We start from the raw sequence: 20,317 nt of genomic DNA, 5'->3' as shown, positions 1-20,317 counted from the left end.
ATTTGGGGAGTGTTTTCCCCAAAGAGATTTGGGGTTGGCTGTAAGTCTGGCTAGGCAATGTGGCACCAGGACAGGGCTAGGAGGCTGCCTGCCTTCCCACGGCCGGCCTGGCAGCAGAGACATGTGATGCTGAGTTTGCAGCTTTGTGTCCCAGGGAGGCTCAATGAAACTTGACTGCAGGCTCCAAATTCACCCCAATACTTGGCTTGTTCTATCCCGGCCCCAACCTCTCTCTCCCTCCCTCCTTTGCTCCCTCTCTCCCTTGCTCCCTCTCTCTCTGTCTCTCACGCTCTTTCATCCACCTCTCTAGGTTGCTTTCTGTCACTCTCTGTGTCTCTGTCTCTCTCCCTCCCTCCCTTGCTCGCTCTCTCTCTCTCTCCCTCTCTCTCACACACACACACACACACACACACACACACACACACACACACACACATGCAGACACGCCATTCACTGGGACCAAGGCTCAGCTCTAAGGAAGTGACACAGGGATGTCCTTCATTCCTGCCACAGGGGGGCAGCGCTGGGTCCAGTGGTCAGATTTGGGGTTCACCTCGTAAAACCTGCGTGGCCCTTGTCATCCTCTGCCCTACTCCGAGTTCACAATGTCCCCTCCCTGCTCTCTCCCAGGACGGTGCCTTTGCAGCACCAGCTGTGCAGGGAAGATGGGTGCACCTGCCAAGCCCTGGAAGCTCCAGGAGGAAGGAATTGACCCGTAGGGGCTCGGCCACCGGAAACTCCACCGGGGAGACCTGGGTAAATAGGAATGGGCAGGAGGGGGCTCAGATTCACACAGTTCAGGGGTGGGGGGGCACTCTGGCCCAAACTGGGGGATGAAGAGCAGGAGGGGAGAGAAAAACAAGAATGCTTTCTCCAGCCTGCCTCGTGGATGGGGGAGGGGGAGTCAAGCCTGAATCTGTCCTGTCCTGTGACTCCAAGGCACTAGGCACTGCCCTGGTGGCTCCCAGAGCTCCTAGGACAGGGGGCAGGGATGTAGCTGAGTGGCGGGGAAAGGAGCTGGTATCCCAGGACCATACTGCCGGCAGCCCCCCGCCCCCTCCAGCAGCACAGCTCCAGCCATCAGGAAGTCCCTCTTCTCCACTGTCCCAGATTGCCCTCCCTGCACGCTCCCGCTGAGGGTGGAGGAAAGCCACCTGGCCCCACTGGGGTTGATCTTGAACACTGCGAGCCCCCTCGGAGCATCAGGGGGAGGCCCTGTGCGCCAGGTGGGCCAGGCTGGAAAGGAGGAGAAAATCTCCCGCATATGGGACCAGGCTGTCCCCAGGAGCATGAATGAGAAACTCTTTGGGGTGGTCCAGGCTCCCCTGTGAAGAACTCTGGCAAGCGAGCCTGTTGCCCCTTGAAGAGGGAACCCCTCCAAGAACTGAGTTCTAGATCCAGGCCAGCTGGGAGGACCCTGGGCGCAAGGAGCACCCACTCATGCCATCTGAATGGTGGCCCAGCTGGATGGAGTGCACGGCCCGCCCTCTGGGTCCTTGGCTCCCCACTGGGAGGCCCTGAGCTCCCTGCGCTGCTCTGACCACTGCTGCCTGAACACGTGGGGGCTGTCACCCTGTAAGAATCCAGGGCTGGAGTCAGCGCCTCTGGACATGGCACTTGGAACAATCCCTGGCCTCCCTTCAAACTTCGGTCCCTTCCTGACTGTAGACAAAGCGCCGGGGGCCGAAGCTTGTGGTCGCCGTCTGATGGCCAGCGGGGAAGCCGGGTGCGGGGCCGGGGAACTGGGGGCCTTGGGCAGTGACCGTCGTCGATCTCCCGAAAGAAAAGTCGCCCGCCAGGCCCCCGGGAAGGGTCCCAAGGCCGCCAGCCAGGGCGCCCATGGCGGAGGCGAAGCTGGAGAAGCAGGCGGCCGCGTCGGACGCAGGCGGGGAGGAGGCGGCCTGCAGGTCCTGGGAGGCGGCGCCCAGGGCCTCCAGCTCCTGCGCCTTGGCTCCTCCTGGGCTCCGGGCTCCGGAGGATGCAGCCGTGCTCGCCTCCCTTCTCCTCTTCCTCTTCCTTCGGAAGTTTCCATTGTCGAACATCTTCTCGCAGTTCGGGTCCAGGGTCCAGTAATTGCCTTTACCTGCGGAAGAAGAAAAGGGTCAGCCGAGAAAATCCGGGGTTTGACGGCGGTCAGGGCGAGAACGTGAGACACGGAGGTCACCTTCAGATAGATTCTCCCCCACCCCCCCGCCACTGGCCCCTCCGTGAGCCCTCCCCCTCCCCCAGACCCCGAGGTGGCACTTTGTATTTCTCAGCCAGGTAGAATGTGGACATCCAGAAACACCGGGGAAGGGCGACGCCCGCTTAATACATAGCCGGCTAAGGTCAAGGGCAGAGAGAGGACCTGCGAGGTGCAAGCCGAGCCGAGCCATCTCTCCCCAGGCAGTCGTTTTGCCAGTGGAGTGGAGCCCACCACGCCAGGCCTCTCTTCAGGCTCCAGTGCTTCCCCAAACCGCATCTTATTTGTCTTCATCTTCCGGGTAAGCATCCCCTTCCCCATTTTACAGTAAAGGACACAGGCCCAGAGAAGGAACTCCAAAGGCTCCCCAGCATGCTAGCTCTTCTGCGCGCAGAGTCACCGACTCGAGATGCACTAGACCTGAGGTCAGGGCTGCGGGGTCGGCTGCCCTCCTTGCCCCTGTCTGAGACCAAGACCAAGTCTCCTCCCCAATCTCCTCTCCGCCCCAGTACCCCCAGCTGTGCCAGGAGGACTGCGTTGTCCGATCCCCCCCCCCCCAGAATGGCAGCAGCCCGGACCCCGTGGAGTCCTGGACGGGGCGATGGGGTGAGCTTCTGTTACCTGGGTCGTCCTCGTCGCGGGGCACCTTCTTGAAGCAGTCGTTGAGCGACAGGTTGTGGCGGATGGAGTTCTGCCAGCCCGCTTTGCTGCGCTTGTAGAAGGGGAAGTTGCCGGCCACGTACTGGTAGATCTGGCTGAGCGTCAGCTTCCGCAGCGGCGCGCTCTGGATGGCCATGGCAATGAGCGCCGAGTACGAGTAGGGCGGCCGCACCAGCCTCAGCAGCTCTTGCTGGCCAGACAGGCTCAGCCACGCCAGGTCGGCGCCCACCAGGCCTCCGGGAACCCCGAGGAGCGGGCCGGGGGCCCCGTAAGGCGAGGCGGACCCGGGACCCGGCGCGTAGGGCACGGAGCTGAGAGCTGGCGCGTTCAGCCACAGGCGCGGGCCATCGCCCGCCGCGCCCAGATCACCGCGCGCATAGCCCGCGGGGTGAGCGGCTGCCCGGGTCTGGCTGTGCGGGGCCTGGCAGCGTCCCGAGCCGTCGCAGTACAAGGCCATGTCCAGCCGCTCCCGGGCCGGGGCCGGTGGCTCCGTGCCGAAGCTCATGGACGCCCCATCCAGCGCGGCCACCAGCAACTCCTGGGTGCAGCCAGCCGGGCCCCGCCCTCTGCCCTTTAAATCCCGTCGGGGCCTGAGCCCCCGGCGAGTGCAGGTGGGGAGCCCCCTCCTCCGCTTGCTCTGGAGCAGGGAGTGGAGTCTCCATCCCCGCCCCGGGGTCAGCTTTCCGCCCCGCCCACGTCCCGACGTGCTCTGGAAGAGCCTCTCCAGAATTCCAGACCCTGTGCCGCTGTACCGCCTTGGGCCTTTGCCACCTGCACCCTGGGTCCCCAGGGATCTCGCCGATCCCAGCCTCATCAGGCCTCTTGGACCCCGCAGCCTTGGCCCTGCACCCTCCCTCACGTACCGTGTCTCCCGCTCACCTAGACTCCCTGTGTTTTGGGGGACACCGGGCGAGGAGCGTAGGGCCACTTTGCTGGGCTCAGTGGGCTCAGCATCCGTGGGCTCATCGTGCAGAGAGGCACGATGAAGCCCACGGGTGTTGCGAGGCCAAGGAGAACTTGGAGAGGCGGCGCGGCGGAGGGCGCGAGGGCACCTGGCAGGGCCGGCTGGACTCCGATCGCGGCGCTGGAATTGTCGAGAGTCCCCCAGCGATAAGTTCCAAGCGGACCAGATGCCAGTAAAGTGGAGACTCTGAAAGCCCAGGACACCCCATTCATCAGGGAGCCCTAGATCCCGCAAGGCCAGCCGGCGCGGTGGCCTCGGGCACTGGGTGAAGTGCATCGGGGCACAGGGAAAGGAGGGCGGTCTCTGCGAATCGCCAGGCACCATCCGCGGGGGGCCCGGCTCCACCCGCTTTGGCAGCACAGAGACCCCGCAGCAGCCCCTGGTGTGCGCAGGGCTGGGGCGCCAGAGCAGAGCAGGGCCCCTCGACTCAGAGTTCTGGCCACCTGCCCTCGCGCTGAGAAGCCGCGATCAAGGTTCAGAGAGGACGAGAGGGGCCCCGAAATTTCGCGCTTGCCATGTTAGTACCAATTTGTAGAAACTGGTCTGGCCGTTGGGACTTCCCAGGGTCTGTGGATGGTCAAAGGGAATAAATTCCCCTTCATTTAAAAAGCAAACCTTCTGGTCGCCTCGAGGACCGGCTCAGACCCCCCCCACCCCTTTCCACTTTTGCAGGCGGGGAGGGAGCAGGAGAAGGCCGGTGGGTGGGGCCAAGGATTAGATGGAGAGAAAGCCTGGGGCTCCGGAAATTAGGGGCCCACTTGGAGTCAGGCCTTAGTGTCGGCATGGCCTTGTAATGTCAAGTTTTAAGTAAAACAACCAGTTTGTGGAACCATTTAACAAGTAGCAGAAGGAAGAGAGTCCCTCTATATGCTGACATCCCTCCTCTCTCCTCTGGAAGTGACAGCCCCTTGAGTAGTGGTTGGGGAGCTGCCCGCGGTTCAGAGGGGTTATCTGCAGCCTTAAGAGGATAGAGACCAGGGACCCTGGTCTGTGAGACAGTGATGGGAGGAAAACGGCTGGAACTGGTTCACGGACATGTCCTCTGCTGGCCTGGACCAGCTCTCCTCTCTTCTCTTCCGGAAAATTTCTTCTTCTTCTTTTTTTTTTTTTTTTTTTTTTTTTGTCCTTTGGTTCCCAGGCTAGGGGTCTAATCAGAGCTGTACGCCAGAGCCATAGCAAGGCAGGATCCAAGCCATGTCTGGGACCTACACCACAGCACACAGCAATGCTGGATCCTCAACCCACTGAGTGAAGCCAGGGATCGAACCCGCAACCTCATGGTTCCTAGTCGGATTCATTAACCACTGAGCCACAACGGGAACTCCAGGTTTTTTTTTTTTTCCAAAGATTTCTAATTGATGCCAAAGACTCACACGTCGTGAGGCTCTCACTAACTTTCAGAACCCCCCCTCCCCATCAGTGCAAGGGCAGTTTTGGGGGGGAAGGGGGTGGAAGTACTCAAGATGAGAAGTGCTCCCCTGAGTTTTCTTGCTTCTGTCAAAAATAGCAGTCAGAACCACCACGCTTTCAGTTTCATGATTATCAATATGTCCTCACAATTTTAGATGGTGTGTCCCACATGCTATCTCTGTAGCGGTGACAAGCATTTAGTGACTACGTCTTAAAGAAAGCATCTTTCCATCAGCAAATATGGTTGCAAACATGCAGACATGACCTGGATGGATTCATTGCCAGCAAACTGGGTGTCATTTCCCCCATCCCCCGCCCCCCGCCATAGGAACCATGCTCAGTTTGCTGAGAGTTGACCAGGTTTTCGCCCCTGATACTTTCACATGGCTGCTGGTCCGGAGGCAGCTTTCTAGAAGCCATGCTTCATGGGGTGGACATCACAGAAGCCACCCAACTCTGCCTTGACCCGAACTACAGGGGGTGATGGAGAAACACTTTGAAGATTCAAAATAGAGCCAGGTGGGTAGGCTTACAGGCCAGACCTGAATCCACAAAGACCAGACCAGCCCTGCCTTTGATCCAGCAGCTGCTGCTGTGTGCCTGCTTCAGAGGCACTGAGAAGAAAATTGCTGCTCCTTGTCAGGGGTTGACTGTCCAAGGCTTCAAATATAGGAGGCCCTTGTCTTGGTGGGTGCCATGATTTGTAGGAAGAATCAGTTTTATCTACAGCTCATTGTACCAACGTGATAATACAATGGGGGAGACTGAATTTGAAAGAACAGCCTGGGTCGTCTCTTGTAAAGTAAAAGAATAAAAAAATGGGAGAATTCTTTCCAAATACCCCTTAATTTTAACAGCTTTTTTTCCCTATTAGTACTGTAAATCTTTAATACTTGTAAGTTTCAGGACTTCTAAGAAGATCCGATGACCCTCGTGTAGTCTCCCTCAGTTTTACTTTATAGAGGTCATTACAGCTTGAGCTGTGCACGAATGTCTATATTTTAATCACCCTGCTTTGTTTTCTCAGCCCAGTGTCCATCTTCCATCTCTAATGTAATACTTTCCTTATTTTTCAACAGATTGGACTCATAAAATGAGCATCGATTGATGGAGTACAGTCATTTGAGAGAAAAACGTTTTAACATTTGAGTCAGTCCTTGATGGAACTCAGATGAGAATTTTTCCAAGAGAGAAAAACAATCAAACAAACGATAACAACAACAACTCAGGTGAAGACATAACAAGGGAAAGACTATGCCTTTAGAGTCCCCAGCTTCCCCTGGGTCCAAGGCCCTCTCCAAGATTCCTAAGCAGATCTGGTCACTTCTCCTTTAATCTTAAAAGTGATTCCACTGCCTATGTTGTGGGTAGGTCTCCCCAGCCTTCCTGCATCAAACATCCAAGCACAACCCCACCTGTCTTCCTTCTGTGGAAAAGGTGTCCCTTCTTTGTCACAAGGAGTTTCTCTCTTTCCTTCTTTTCAGCAGCCCACCTTCTCAAAGAGTTGCCTCTGTTGGCTGTTGACCTTCTCTCTAGAGAACACCCTTGCTCAGCCCAAATGGACGTCCACTCCCACTACTCCTTGGACCCTGCTCAGGCACAGCCTTCTGTAGTCCTCTAAGTCCAGCGATCACTCTTACTCACTTTGTTTGACTCTCAGCTGCTCCTGACGCTTTTCAGAACCAACACCTCTTTCTCTATCCGCCTTTTAACTCTATCTTCTGGCTTACCTCCTCTTCTCTGTCCCCCTTTCAGGCTCTGGGTTGGCTTGCCCTCCACTCGGAGCTCTATTTGGGGCCCTCTCCTCACTTTTGTGGCTTTAACTACCAGGCATTAACTCACAGTTTCTCAATCTCAATGCTCTTGGCATCCTGGGCTGGATAACTCTGTGCTGTCCTGTGCACTGTAGGACGTTTAGCTGCATCTCTGGCCTCTACTCACTAGATACTGGCCATACCCCTCTATTGTGACAACCAAAAATATCTTAAAACATTGCCAGGTTTTCCCTGTGGGGCCACCCCCCCCCCCCGATTGAAAACTTCCGCATCAACTAATGACTGTCATTTTATTTGGATGTCTTCCTCTCCAATTCAACATGTCCTATACTGAGTTCATTATCTTCCCCACGTGAATAGTGAGAACAGCCCCTAACAGATGAGAGGGCCCCTTGCCCCCGACTGCTGTCGAGGAAGCAGGAACTTCAGTCCTACAACCACAAGGAACTGAATTCTGTCAACAGCAGGAATGAACTTGGAAGAAGACGGAGGTTCCGATGCAGCAGCCAACACTTTGATTTTAGCCTGAGCAGAGAAACAAGCCATGACTTTCTTGATGTCCGACTTAGAGAATGTGAGATAATTAATGGATATTCTTTTAAGCAGCTAAACTTGTGGTAATTTGTCACGCAGCGATAGAAAACTTTATTTAAAAAAATTTTTATTAGAGTATAGTGACCGTACAGTGTTGTGTTAATTTCAGGTATACAGGAAAGTGAATCAGTTATATATATAAATATATCCAATTTTTTTGCATATAGGTCATTACAAACTATTGAATATATTTCCCTGTGATATACTGTAGGTTCTTACTAATCATCTATTTTATACAGTAGTGTGCATATTATTCCCATCCTCCCATTGCCTCCCTCTCCCCAATGGTTTTACCTATGGTAACCATAAGACTTGTTTTGAAATCTGTGAGTTTGTTTCTGTTTTATAAATGAATTCTTTTGAATCATTTTTATTAGATTCCACATATAAGTGATGTCATATGGTATTTGTCTTTCTATGTCTGACTTACTTCACTCAGTATGAGAGTTTCTAGGTCTATCCTTGTGGCTGCAAATGGCATTATTTCTTTCTTTTCATGGCTGAGTAATATTCCATTGTATATATGTACCACATCTTCTTTATCCATTCATCTATCAATGGACATTTCAGCTCCTATTGTGAATGGTGCTGCAATGAATATTGGGGTGCCTGGATCTTTTTGAGTCATGGTTTTCTCTGGATAGACGCCCAGGAGTGGGCTCACTGGATCCTATGTGAGTTCTCTCTTTCGTTTTTTAAGAAAACTTTAAAACAAAACCCCAACACTAAATGCAGCCATGTCACCCCAGTGCAGTACCTCCCCTTTGTGGTAAGAAGAGGTTTTCCACTTCTCACAGGGTCTGTGTCTCCCCTGGGCAGAGCCTGCCCCTGTGCCCTTACGTCCCACCATCCCCCATGCAGGATGCCAAGTAAGGCACAGCTGCCGATGTTCAAAGCTGGTTGGTGGAGTCTCCTTAACTTTTGTAAACGTTCAAGATAGGCGAGAACACAAGAGTTTTTTGGTCTTTGTATGGGTCATTTACAACACCAACGAAACCTCTGCTTGACTTTTGCAATTCTTGTCTGCCAAATAATGTCCCACATTCTGGAATTAGATATGAATTTCCAATTTCTCTCTCTGGAAGGGGTCAGGTCAGAGACCACCGTGGCCAAGGGCTCAGACCCCCATCAACGGAGCTTTGACTTGAACCCACGCGCCAGCCGTGGAATTTGAAGTCCATGATGCCACCTCGGAGTGCCATTTTTTTCCCTTACTGTGAAGTGCTTTGACTTCTTAGATTTTTTAATTAATACATAGCTCGTTTCCTCACCACTTATGGTAAGTCCTAGCTGAAATTTACTTCAAACTCTTTTCACCGAGAAAAAAATTGAAGCAATATTCAGACTGTGCAGACGGCCAAACCTTTTTTCAGCCAGCAAATGTAAAAAGCGAGAGCTTTAGCTGCAGATTAGACCTGAATTCAAATCTTGGCTCTGGTCCCGAACACCTGGATGGGTAGGCTGCTTAACCTTTTCAAGTCTCAGCTTCTCCACCTGCAAAGTGAAGCTAATAGAGTCCATCTCGTGGGTAATTATGAAGACGAAATGAGAGCATGTATGCAAGACACTTCACACATAATAAGCATTAAGCACTTACTGTATAGTATCTACTGATGGTGGTCCGAAGAATGGCTCCTGAGTTTGGCTCGCTACGTGGTACGTACACTTTCATACCCAAATACATTATTGGTACGAAGCTGAGGAAAGGCACTATTAAAGTACCTTTTCTCCCCATTGCTCTCGTGTCCTTTACTCGGCAGAAAAACTTGGCTGTACTGAAATAGCAGGTTTAAGCAGACCTCATCTCATTGATAGAAAAGCTGTTTTAAACACTATGCATTTTAGCTTTCATTCTAGAAAAAGGACAAACATTGGTTTCAGGTTTGTAAATGGTCACTATATTTGCTTCCTCTCTGTCTATACCTTATTTTGTTGCAGAAGCTGTTAAATGTAAGTTACAAATCTTTTGATTCTTTACCCTTAAACACGCATCAACCTTTTTTAAGAAGAGATTCTCCTGTGTAATCACAACTTTATAATCACAACTAACAAAGTAGCAGGAACTCTTTAGTTTGCTAAATTGAATATTGCTTCAATTTTTTTGCTCGGTGAAAAGAGTTTGAAGTAAATTAGCAAATCTAATGTACATTTCATATGTAAACTTCTTCAGTTTTCACTACATAAATTTTTAGCCTTTTCCTTTTCTGACCAGAAGCCAGTGTGCCCACGGAAGCTCTCTTGGATTTGTTGGGTCCCTTCAGTTTTTTTAATTCTAGAACAGTCCCTGTCTCCTTCAACTTCCAAACTGTTTATTTTATTTTATTTTTGTCTTTTGTTTTTTGCCATTTCTTGGGTCACTGCCGCGGCATATGGAGGTTCCCAAACTAGGGGTCGAATCAGAGCTGTAGACACCGGCCTACACCAGAGCCGCAGCAACACGGGATCCGAGCTGCGTCTGCAACCTACACCACAGCTCACGGCAACGCCGGATCCTTAACCCACTGAGCAAGGGCAGGGATCGAACCTGCAACCTCCCGGTTCCTAGTCGGATTCGTTAACCGCTGAGCCATGACGGGAACTCCCAAACTGTTTATTTTAAAGGCATTGAGATATTGACTCTTTGCCAAGCCAGCGATCAAATCTGAGCCTGAGCTGCAACCGACATGGTTAACCCACCGCACTGGGCTGGGGATCGAACCTGCACCTCCGCAGCAACCCTTGCACAGCCACAGAGACCACACAGGCTCCTTCACCTGCTGCACCCCAGCGGGAATTCCAGGCATGGACTCTTTGAAAAGAGCAGATCCACCATCTGGACTTTCCTTGTCTGATAGTTTCCTCCTGGTGATGTTTAACTTATTACCAGATCCCTGCACTTCCTTTGTGTGGGAAGTTAGGTCTCAGGATTGGTGTAGCTTCAGGTTATGTGGCTTAACCCCATCACATCGAGAGGTGGGTCCTCTCTCCCTGACTTTGAGTTTGATCACGGGGCTAAGGGAGTGTCTTTAGGAACGAATCCATGGGATGATGTTGGATACAATAAAAACGATCCAGGTAAGAATTGCTATTGATTTTATTTTCCACTAATGCTTGCTGCCTGAATCAATTACTCTATGGGGAGTTACCAAGTGGAAAATTTTTAATTCTGTCATTCTTCAACATTCATTAATTTTTCTGTAAAATAGAGTTTTCTGTCACCAGCTGGATTTGTTTGGTTTCCCTGAACTATAATTAATATTGTAAAGACCAGAAAATTCCATGATGCTTTTCCTTTTATTGATCAATTTTAAGAGTACGTTGTTGGTGCAACACTCACATGAATTGGAAATAATACGTTTTTGTCTTGTTTTCTTGGATTTCTCTTTGAGTATCATTATGGACTCATAAATGTTGATATATATATAATTTTTTTTTTCTTTTCTGTCTGCCTTGCAGCATATGGAGCTCTGGGGCAGGGATCGGATCCTAGCCACAGCTGCTATCCTTAACCCACTGTGCTGGACTGGGAATCAAACCTGCATCCCAGTGCTCCCAAGATGCTGCTGATCCCACTGTGGTGCAGTGGGAACTCCTATATATGTGATGTAATAATAATTATTTTGTGATGCTTATATTGTTTAAAACTGAGGCATTGGGAGCCCCTTCAAGCTGGCCACTATATTCTTTTGATGCAGCCTCGGTAGTTTGGGGATGTTTCTTTGCTGTTTGGCACAAACTGTCCTGGGCTTATTTTGTACTTTTTGTGACCAGATCTTGAATCGGCTATTTCTCCAGTGGACCTTGGCCCCCTCTTAGAGGGAATCGTGTTAAGAAATCAAAATGTAGGGAGTAGGGTATTTTTCCTGAGAAGGGGTAACCCTGCATCTAGACCTTTGGAAGAGCTGGGAAATAGATTTTTAAAAATTATGAGTTCATATACTTCTTATTAAAATTGAATACTTACAAGGACTTTTTTTTCCCCTAAAAAAGCTTTTACTCTGTACTTGCATCTTATTTCTCTTTCACTGGAAATCTGATTCCTAGTAACATTGATTTAACTACGCCTTGCTTTATCTCACAGTGTACGTCCATGGTTTCAAATAACCACACCTGTATCATTACTGGCAGGAAAACTACCGAATGAGATGTAGGATTCCTTGGCAGTTCTTTTTCATCCTTAAAACATACCCCACTAATGAAGTATATTCAAAGGAAAATGTTATAAAGTCCCTTGAAGTGTCTCTTTTCTCCATGTTAGCTGCTGTCTCGACAGACACTTGTGTTCTTTTCATTTCATTCCGTGTATGTTGAACGTGTTGAATTTGCCGAAAAGCTGGAAGCCACACTTGGTGATTTCACCATATACAATGTTTATTTTCTTTTGTGTATGTATTTAGTAAATAGATGGGATAGAATTCATACAGGGCTCCTTGAATGTCAAAAGGTGTGGCAACCCTGGGATCATCTAAGGATGCTCCGTGCTTCAGGGTAACATGTCTTCTCTTGTGTCTCTGCAGACAGGCAGTCACTTTCAGACGGAGTCGGGCAGAGCTACCAGTGGTTGGCTTTGGCAATGAGGAACTGTCAGACAGACTGGGGTTTGGATCCTGGCCCTGCCGATTAATTAACTGTGTGATCTTGGCTGAGTTAACTCGGATCCTCAGTTCCCTCAGCTCTAATACCATAACAGTACCCATCTTCCAGGTCCGCCCCTCCCCACTGGGCAGAGTGATATCATGCTTATAAAGCACTTTGCACATGTCCTGGCATAATACTTGGTTGTGAGTGATATTAGAGGAGCAAATAATAGGGCGTTTTCTCTCTTCACTAGTCTTTTTTTCTCCAATTTATTTTTTTTAAAATAAAGGGCATTGCTTTCCTTCGCTATAGCAAATAAACAGCCAACTCTGATAAGCTGGGGGTGAGTGAGACAATGAGTTCATGCTCTTTAAAATCCCGTGGTAGATTTGCTTATGGAGCCCGCCTCTTCTCTCTGGAATTATGTGACTGTAGTGCCATCTAGTGGGAAGTTAGAGTCTATTTCCTCAAGCCGTTCCATTTTATAAGCGAAAATCCTGTTGCTGAAGCTACATGATAGGTAGCTTAAGTTCATGGCTAATGAAATAGACAACAGGAAAGAAATATAGTCATAAATAAAGACATTTTTGAATGAAAAAATTTTAAAGATCTAACCTACCCTACAGAGAGGGTAATCTTATATTGTAAGGTTTTATATTTTTTACATTTGTATTCAAAATGCTAATGCCTATTTTCATGCAATTCTATTGAATATTTTAACATATTAAATACACAGGACTTTGGAACAGGTAGGCATTTTATGTAAGAGAAACACCTACTGTAGTTAAACACCATCAATAGTCCCTTGATTATTTAATGTATTTGGGATGAATAAAAAATTGCACTGATTGTGAAGCTAAGCCCATCCAGTATAGTGGTGGTGGCTGGAGTCCTGGGAGCCAGCAAACCAGACCTTCTGTCTGGGTTGGTCCTTTCCCATCCTGTGTGACCGTTGGTGGGCAGAGTCCCCACCTGTGCTTCATTGGTTGGATGAGAAAGTCTCTCATCTTGCATCTTGTAGCATCCTCTAAGCCTTAGCCACTGGTTTGTGAAAGTGAGGCCTGTTCTTTACGGCTGTTACTTAGAACTGGATGAACAGCTAAATCCACTTTTTCTATGAAAGGTATACCGCCAGGTGCGTAAAATAGATTGGGATGGAGGCTAAGAGGCTCAGGACATTTCTACCCCTTCCCTGCTCCTGCCCTGATGTAACTCTGACTACATCTTGTAATGACTAACAGTCAGACAATCATTTTCTTTTCAATATCTTATTTCTTTTTTCTTTTCTTTTCTTTTTCTTTTTCTTTTTTTTTTTTCTTTTTGCTAAAATTCCCAAGCTAGGGGTTTAATCGGAGCTACAGCCACCGGCCTACACCACAGCCACCATAACACCAGATCCAAGCCACATCTTCGACCTACACCACAGCTCATGGCGATGCTGGGTCCTTAACCCACTGAGCGAGGCCAGGGATCGAACCCACAACCTCATAGATCCTAGTTGGATTCGTTTCTGCTGCACCATGGTGGGAACTCCTCTTATTTTATTTCCTAAATGTAACCAGTGTCCCCCGATTCCTGACCACTTTGGTTCAGGAGTGAATCAGGCCAGCAAACGAAGGGGGACAGAGGGGTTGGGCTCATGGCTCCTCTTGGCCTGAGATGCAGAGGGTGATGACACGAAACATGGAAAGGCATGGGACTGCTTCTCATCGTCGGCCCTTGGTCTGTTTAGGGGCCGCAAGAGCAGGTACAGCTCTCTTTTCTGACAGTGGCTGCCCCTCCAGAAGTGAGGGAGGCCTGAGTTGTCTTTCAGATCTTGCTGCTCAGACAACCTCTAATGCTCTCCTGTCCTGACGTAGCGCACGAGCCCAGATGCTTGTCCCAGAATCAAAACGACACAGGAGCTCACATCTGCCCTCAGTGGCAGTGAAATTAGCATTTAAGAGCATGTCTCCAGGGAGTTCCCGTTGTGGCTCAGTGGTTAACGACCCTGACTCCTATCCACGAGGACACAGGTGCAATCCTCGGCTTTGCTCAGTGGGTTAAGGATCTGGTGTTGCCATGAGATGTGGTGCAGGTTGCACACACTGTGGCGTAGGCCAGTAACTACAGCTCCAATTTGAACCCTAGGCTGGGAACCCCCAGAGGCTTCAGAGATGCCCCTAAAAAGACCAAAAAAAAAAAAAAAAAGAGCATGGGCTCCAGAGTTAGGAGGGTCTGGCTTTGAATCCATGTCCCTGCTCTGTGCCTTTGCCTAAGATACTAGCCCTCTCTGAGTCTCATTATCCTCACGTGTAACATGTGTGTAGTAATAGTCCCTGCTTCACTGGGTCATGGGGGACAAATCAGGTGACAGACCCAAGCCCCTGGTCAGTGTTTACTACGTTGTTATTAAAGAGTCACTAATATATATTAAATTCAGTATATTAATGTTAGTTATATAGTGCCTGCATTTTATATTTAATAACAGACTTTGTTTTATGTTGTACAACATATAAGCATATGAATATGCTGTATTGATTATTATAAATTATGTCATTTATTATACACATTATTATTTAGTAATATATTAAATTCCACTAAAATACTGAATTACATATTATATAGTATAATATTAATATGTTAAATTTTTGTCTTTTTTTTTTGTCTTTTCTAGGGCCAACCCTGCGGCAAATGGAGGTTCCCAGGCTAGGGGTCCAATCGGAGCTACAGCTTCTGGCCTACACCACAGCCACAGCAATGTGGGATCTGAGCCACAACTGTGACCCACACCACAGCCTATGGCAATGCCGAATATTCAACCCGCTGAGCGAGGCCAGGGATTGAACCCGCAACCCATGGTTCCTAGTCCAATTCGTTAACCCCTGAGCCACGGCAGGAACTCCCTCTTTTTTTTTTTTTAAGAGCTGTACCTCCCTGCAGCATATGGGAGTTCCCAGGCCAGGGATCAAATGTGAGCCACAACTGCAGCAATGCCAAATGCTTTAACCCACTGCTCTGGGCCGGGGCTCAAACTCTCACTTCCACAGCAACCGGAGCTGCTGCAGTTGGATTCTTAAATCATTGCCGCACAGCGGGGACTCCTAACATTGCCTTTGCTGGTTTGTTTATTGACTCGGGTTTCTGGGACGTCTGGCTGAAAGAAAGAATGTTCCTATTTCCATGCAATGGGCCCCTGTGATTCGGCTCTTAGCTTTTGCCGTTTCCACAGCTCCGTCAGGCCAGTCTGGTTCTCCTTCCTCACGTTTCCTTTTCTAGAACTGGGGCATTTTGCAGGGGTTACTCCTCTGGCATTTGCTTGCTCAGAGCTTTTTAAACCTTTGGACTGTTGCGCTTTGTCAGTTTTGTGTGGAAGACGTGGAGATGCTTTCTGGAATGGATTGGTAGCCTCGGCTCATACCCGCTGACCTCATGGGCTTCATCTGAGGTTGCCCTGTGCCCACGTCAGCTCGAGCATTATCTGGAGATGATCTGGAATTGAACTAATGCACAGTGTCCAAAGGCCTTCCCTCAGAACCCTCTGTGGAGCCGGGCTCTGCCTTCTCCCGGCAGGTGGCCCAGCATCTGCTCTATTTCCATCAGATTCTCCCAGAAGAAGTTTAGAAACTCCCCTGTGTCTCCAGCTACCTTTAGGTAGCTACCACTGGAACAGCAGCTCTGCAGTCCTCTGGCCCTTTTGGCTGCACATGTGTAGGTAATGGCATTAAGAAAAGGAAACTGGGGAGTTCCCGCTATGGCTTAGCAGGTTAAGAACCCAACATAGTGTCCGTGAGGATGGGGGTTTGATTCCTGGCCTTGCTCAGTGGGTTAAGGATCCAGCATTGCTGCAAACTGTGGTGTAGATCGCAGATGCACCTCCGTTCTGGTGCTGCTGTGGCTATGCCTCAGCTGCAGCTCTGATTCGACCGCTTGCCTGGGAACCTCCATATGCTGCGGGTGGGGCCATAAAAAGAAAAAAAGAAAGAAATGATAAGATGATTATTAGCTGTGTGTCTCTCCAGGTGCAGTGGAGGGGAGCAGGAGTTCAAGGTGGCCCGTTCACCTTGAGACATCACAGGGGTGGGGCGGCCCAACCACCCTGCACAGGTGATGAGGAGCTGGGCTGGCGGTCCAGCTCCCTCTCCCCCCCAGCCTGGCTCTTCCTGTTGGCTGGAACCTTCCCTACTTCAGAGATGCTCCTGAGGGATGGAGAGCCCGGCCAGGGAGGTGGACGAGCGGCCCTCAGCTCCCAGTTAGGTCACTGGCCATCCCCGTGTCCTTGGGTGCATCTCTGAACCCTTCCTGAGCCTCAGTTTCTCTTCTGTAAAACACGCCTTATCTCAGAGGAGCTTCATGAAGGATAAAATTAAGATGTTGCAAAAGTATTTGTAACCTGCTGTACAAGACTATGGGTTGGCGTTTTTTTTTTTTTCCTTTGGAGAAATACTTTGCTGAGAAGTAAACATACATACCTTTTAAAAATAAAAGATACTCAATAAAAATTTTACAAAACCAGAAACATTTGAAAGGTTTACTCTTCTTACCACTTATTTTTAAGAGAAGGAAGTTTAAATTTTTAAAACTAACTTCAGCCTGATGGGTCTAGGTTTCTCCTTAGAGATCAATATAGTTATTACAGGGCGGGTTACTTTTTTAAAATAACGAATATTGAATATAGTGCCACTACTGTCTGTAGCCGTCAGTTATAATTCTGCCTTTCTAGGTTCTTCTTTATGTTCTTCTCTTTTTCCAGGATAGAAGCATTCAGAAGTGGCTATTCCCATGAGAAGCAGGGTTTCCATCAGCTTCTGCCAGTACACACTTGTGTCAGGCAGAGGAAGGTGTGAGCTACTCAGTTTGGGGTCCTCAGCCGAGGCAGGGCTAGGAGTCTCGGGAGGCAGCTGGGAGCAAGGGAGCTGCAGGCTCTGGCAAGAACACCTGTAGCCGTAGCATGTGCGCTGGGTTCTTTCCTGGGAGTTGGGGGCAGCAGAATGGGACTTCTGGAGTCCTGTCTATGGGCTATGGGCTCAGATGAGTGCCACCTCCTGCAGGGAGGTGGCAGTTTTCTGCAGCCCTTTTTTTTTTTTTTTTTTGGCCACCCCACAGCATGTGGAAGTTGCTGGGCTAGGGGTCGAATCCAAGCCACAGCTGTGACCTACACTGCAGCAGCATCAATGCCAGATCCTTGACCCACTGTGCCACAGTGGAAACTCCTGTATTACTACCTTTATGCAATTTAAAATTTAGTTTATCATCTAATTCCCTGTGTTAAGTCCTCTCTTATTTATCCCTTAGTAATCCCTAGGGTAGTTTCCTAAGTAGACACTGTTACTCGAAGAATTAGTTTGGTGCTAGGTGCCGGATTATTTCACTGTGGCTGTACTTCTTTTAATGGTATTGTTGCAGGATTCTCGTACAGGGAGAATGGACACCGAGGCTCTTTGCCAGGAAGCAGTGTTTCCTCATGCCAGCACTGGCTTGGCGGAGTCACATCCAAAGGCTGAGCCCTGAACGCAGCGGGCACTGTCTTATACACCCTCCGATATTTTTTTCTTTTATCCTTTTGTCCCTTTGTTCCCCTTACAAGGTAACATACATTCTCTAAATTCTGGATGGATGGTCTATGCTACAAAGTCGCACGTGGATACGGATTATGTCATACCGCCACAAAGTCGCACGTGGATACGGATTATGTCATACCGCCACAAAGTTGCTGTGCTGCACCCACAGATGCTGATTGTGCAAATTGCCGTCCCTTTGTTCTGGGAGGGCCCCTACCACAGCATGATGCTAAATCAGTTGCTACTGGCAAAAATTCTAACTCTTCACATGGCGTGTGCTTTGGAACATACAAAACACCCTTACAGAGGTTGTCTCATTTGAGATTTTCTGGGCATCCAGGAGGTAGCTGTCATTATCACCTTTCTACAGGCAAGGAAATAGAAACTGGGGTGGATCAGTAAAGTCTCTGAAATGTGACTCTCCCCTTAAGGTTGACTCCACCTGTCAGAGGCTGAGGTGCGGTACCCATACGTGCACGCCTCCGGAAAGCACTCCCAGAAGGAGGTGACTTTGCCACCTGCATCTTCACACATCTCCGCCAGCCTCCACCGCACGATACCCTCTGGACCACTTCTTTCTCCTCAAGGCTTGTCATGGGCATCACTTTAACAAGGCAGCACCTGCATGAAGCGGTCAAGGTCATGCCAGTTCCTGTGATTTATTTTTTCTTGTCCACACATCCCAGTTCTCACAAGTTACCACAAGGACAAGTGTTAATTCTCAGTCAACAAGAATTTATTCAACACCTGCCACAGGCCAAGATCTGTGTTATGTCCTGGAAGGCAGGAAACTGCAAGAAGCCAGTAAGCCAGTGACGAAGGTCTGAGGCCAGCGTCTAGCTGCAGTGCAGGGCAGAAAAGGAGCAGATGGTACAAGGGGACCCCATTGGCTCACTGGGAAGGCATGACATTGGCAGCGTCAGCAGGGCAAGACTGAGAGGTCTAGGAAGAGAGGATGGAAAGAGCAAAGGCCCTAGAAAAACTTGGAACAAAAGTGTGGAGTAGGCCAGGGTAGCTAAGCTTGTTATGGTCACATGTATTTGCACTGTTTTCTTCTCTGAACTAAGAAATGATAAGGTGCTCACGTTGAGCTAGAGGTGAACGCACGTAAGAAATTATCAAGACTTCTTCTCTCATTTAATTCTCTTTTGTTAGTAGATCTTCTTGATATTTTTACAGAAAAGGCCACCAGTCAGGTCCACAGCTTGGCAAACTTTCACAGAGTGAATTTCTCCACATCACCTGCTCCCAGAAGGTTATAGCTCTTCAGAGAATTCCAGAAGACTGTCCTCTCTGAGTCCTGGCTGCCCCTTTTGGAGAGTATCCACTATGCTGACCTCCAACTTGAATGAGTGGTGCCTGATTTTGAACTTTATATAAATGCTAACATTAGAATGTGCAGTTTTGTCTAGTTCCTTCATTCAATATTTTTTGGTCAAATTCAGCCGTCTTGTTGCAAGTAGTCACTGTTCATTCTTTTTTTTTTTTGCCTCTAATAGTTCCACTGTGTGACCAGATCACAGTTCTCTGCTGTTGGTGGATATTGGCATTGTTTCCAGCGCTTTGGCTGTTAGATACCTAGCTTCCTTCTTGAACATCTTATACAAATGTTTTGATAAAGATGTGTATCACTTTCAGGAGCAGGACTGCGCACTCATGATGTTCAGATAGGGTCAGATTTATTAGATATTGACAGTCTTCCCAGGTGGCTGTGCAAATTTATATTCCAGCCCATCCGAAATTTCTAATTGCCCTGGTGCTCACCGACCCCCAGTATGTCTGATTTTTCATGTTATCCACTCAACACCCTTTGAGTGGATGGTAAGTGCAGGGTTTTGTCTTCAGGCTCCCCACTGGTTAAGGTCGGTAAATGAAGAATCCTGCCCTGAACCCTGGTTGTTAGATGAGCAGTGGGCTTCGTTTCGCTGGATCATGCCACTGAATTTTCAAATCTCTGACATTTTCTTCTGTGAGAGCTCATATTTCTGAAACAAGAGCTTCTTGTTACAGCCTAACATAGCTACATACGCTAATACGGACCCCACATCTGGGATCTGGGGGAATGTTTCTTCAACCAAAATGCTTTCGTTGTGAAGAAAACCTTCAGCAAAAGTGAAATGTAAGATTTGAAAATCTTGTGAATGTCTTCAGGGTAATACTCATTGCAGCTGCCACCCTGACAAAGGAGTGACAAAGCCCATCTTGGCAGACGGCACCCTGCAGAAACGTGATGAGGCAGAGTGGATAAAGGAACCAGGCTTTGGGTTTAGGATTGCTTAATTGTGGATCCGCCTCCACCACAGCTTGTAACTAACCAAGTTATCTAACCTAAACTTTAACTTCTTTATGGGTTACATTGAGGATAAAGCAGCAGGGACCACCACCCACCACACTTTAAACACCAAACATGGTAGCTCACGAGAGAGCATTTAGTTTGGTAAGTGGCGCTTGGGAAACACTCAGGATTTCTTAGCTTGAACACTTTCTTTCTTTCTTTTGTCCCTTTGTCTTTTTAGGGCCACACCCACAGCATATGGAGATTCCCAGGCTAGGGGCCGAATCGGAGCTACAGCTGCCGGCCTACACCAGAGCCGCAGCAACATGGGATCCGAGCCACATCTGCGACCTACACCAC

General features: G+C 49.0%; 1 protein-coding gene across 1 annotated transcript; it reads right to left on the bottom strand.

Annotated features, from left to right (window-relative positions):
* Window positions 1–409: 409 nt before the first annotated feature.
* FOXI2 (forkhead box I2) lies at window positions 410–3,368 on the bottom strand. Its single transcript, XM_047761432.1, has 2 exons — window positions 2,804–3,368; window positions 410–2,083 (listed from the first exon to the last, which is right to left on the bottom strand). Exons 1-2 carry the CDS (start codon window positions 3,345–3,347, stop codon window positions 1,641–1,643), a joined length of 987 nt encoding a protein of 328 aa, XP_047617388.1. The 5' UTR covers window positions 3,348–3,368; the 3' UTR covers window positions 410–1,640.
* Between the last annotated feature and the right edge of the window lie 16,949 nt (window positions 3,369–20,317).

This window comes from Phacochoerus africanus, chromosome 15 (assembly GCF_016906955.1).
Source record: "Phacochoerus africanus isolate WHEZ1 chromosome 15, ROS_Pafr_v1, whole genome shotgun sequence".
In the NCBI taxonomy this organism is placed as follows: domain Eukaryota; kingdom Metazoa; phylum Chordata; class Mammalia; order Artiodactyla; family Suidae; genus Phacochoerus; species Phacochoerus africanus.
The sequence above is the reverse complement of the archived record's forward strand: the minus strand, read 5'-3'. Positions and strand labels throughout refer to the sequence as shown.

Excerpts from the sequence above, each read along its gene's own strand:
- FOXI2 (XM_047761432.1), bottom strand. The coding sequence starts at position 3,347 with ATGAGCTTCGGCACGGAGCCACCGGCCCCGGCCCGGGAGCGGCTGGAC. Across the intron at positions 2,084-2,803 it reads CCGCGACGAGGACGACCCAG|GTAAAGGCAATTACTGGACC; the intron begins GTAACAGAAGCT and ends CTTCTTCCGCAG.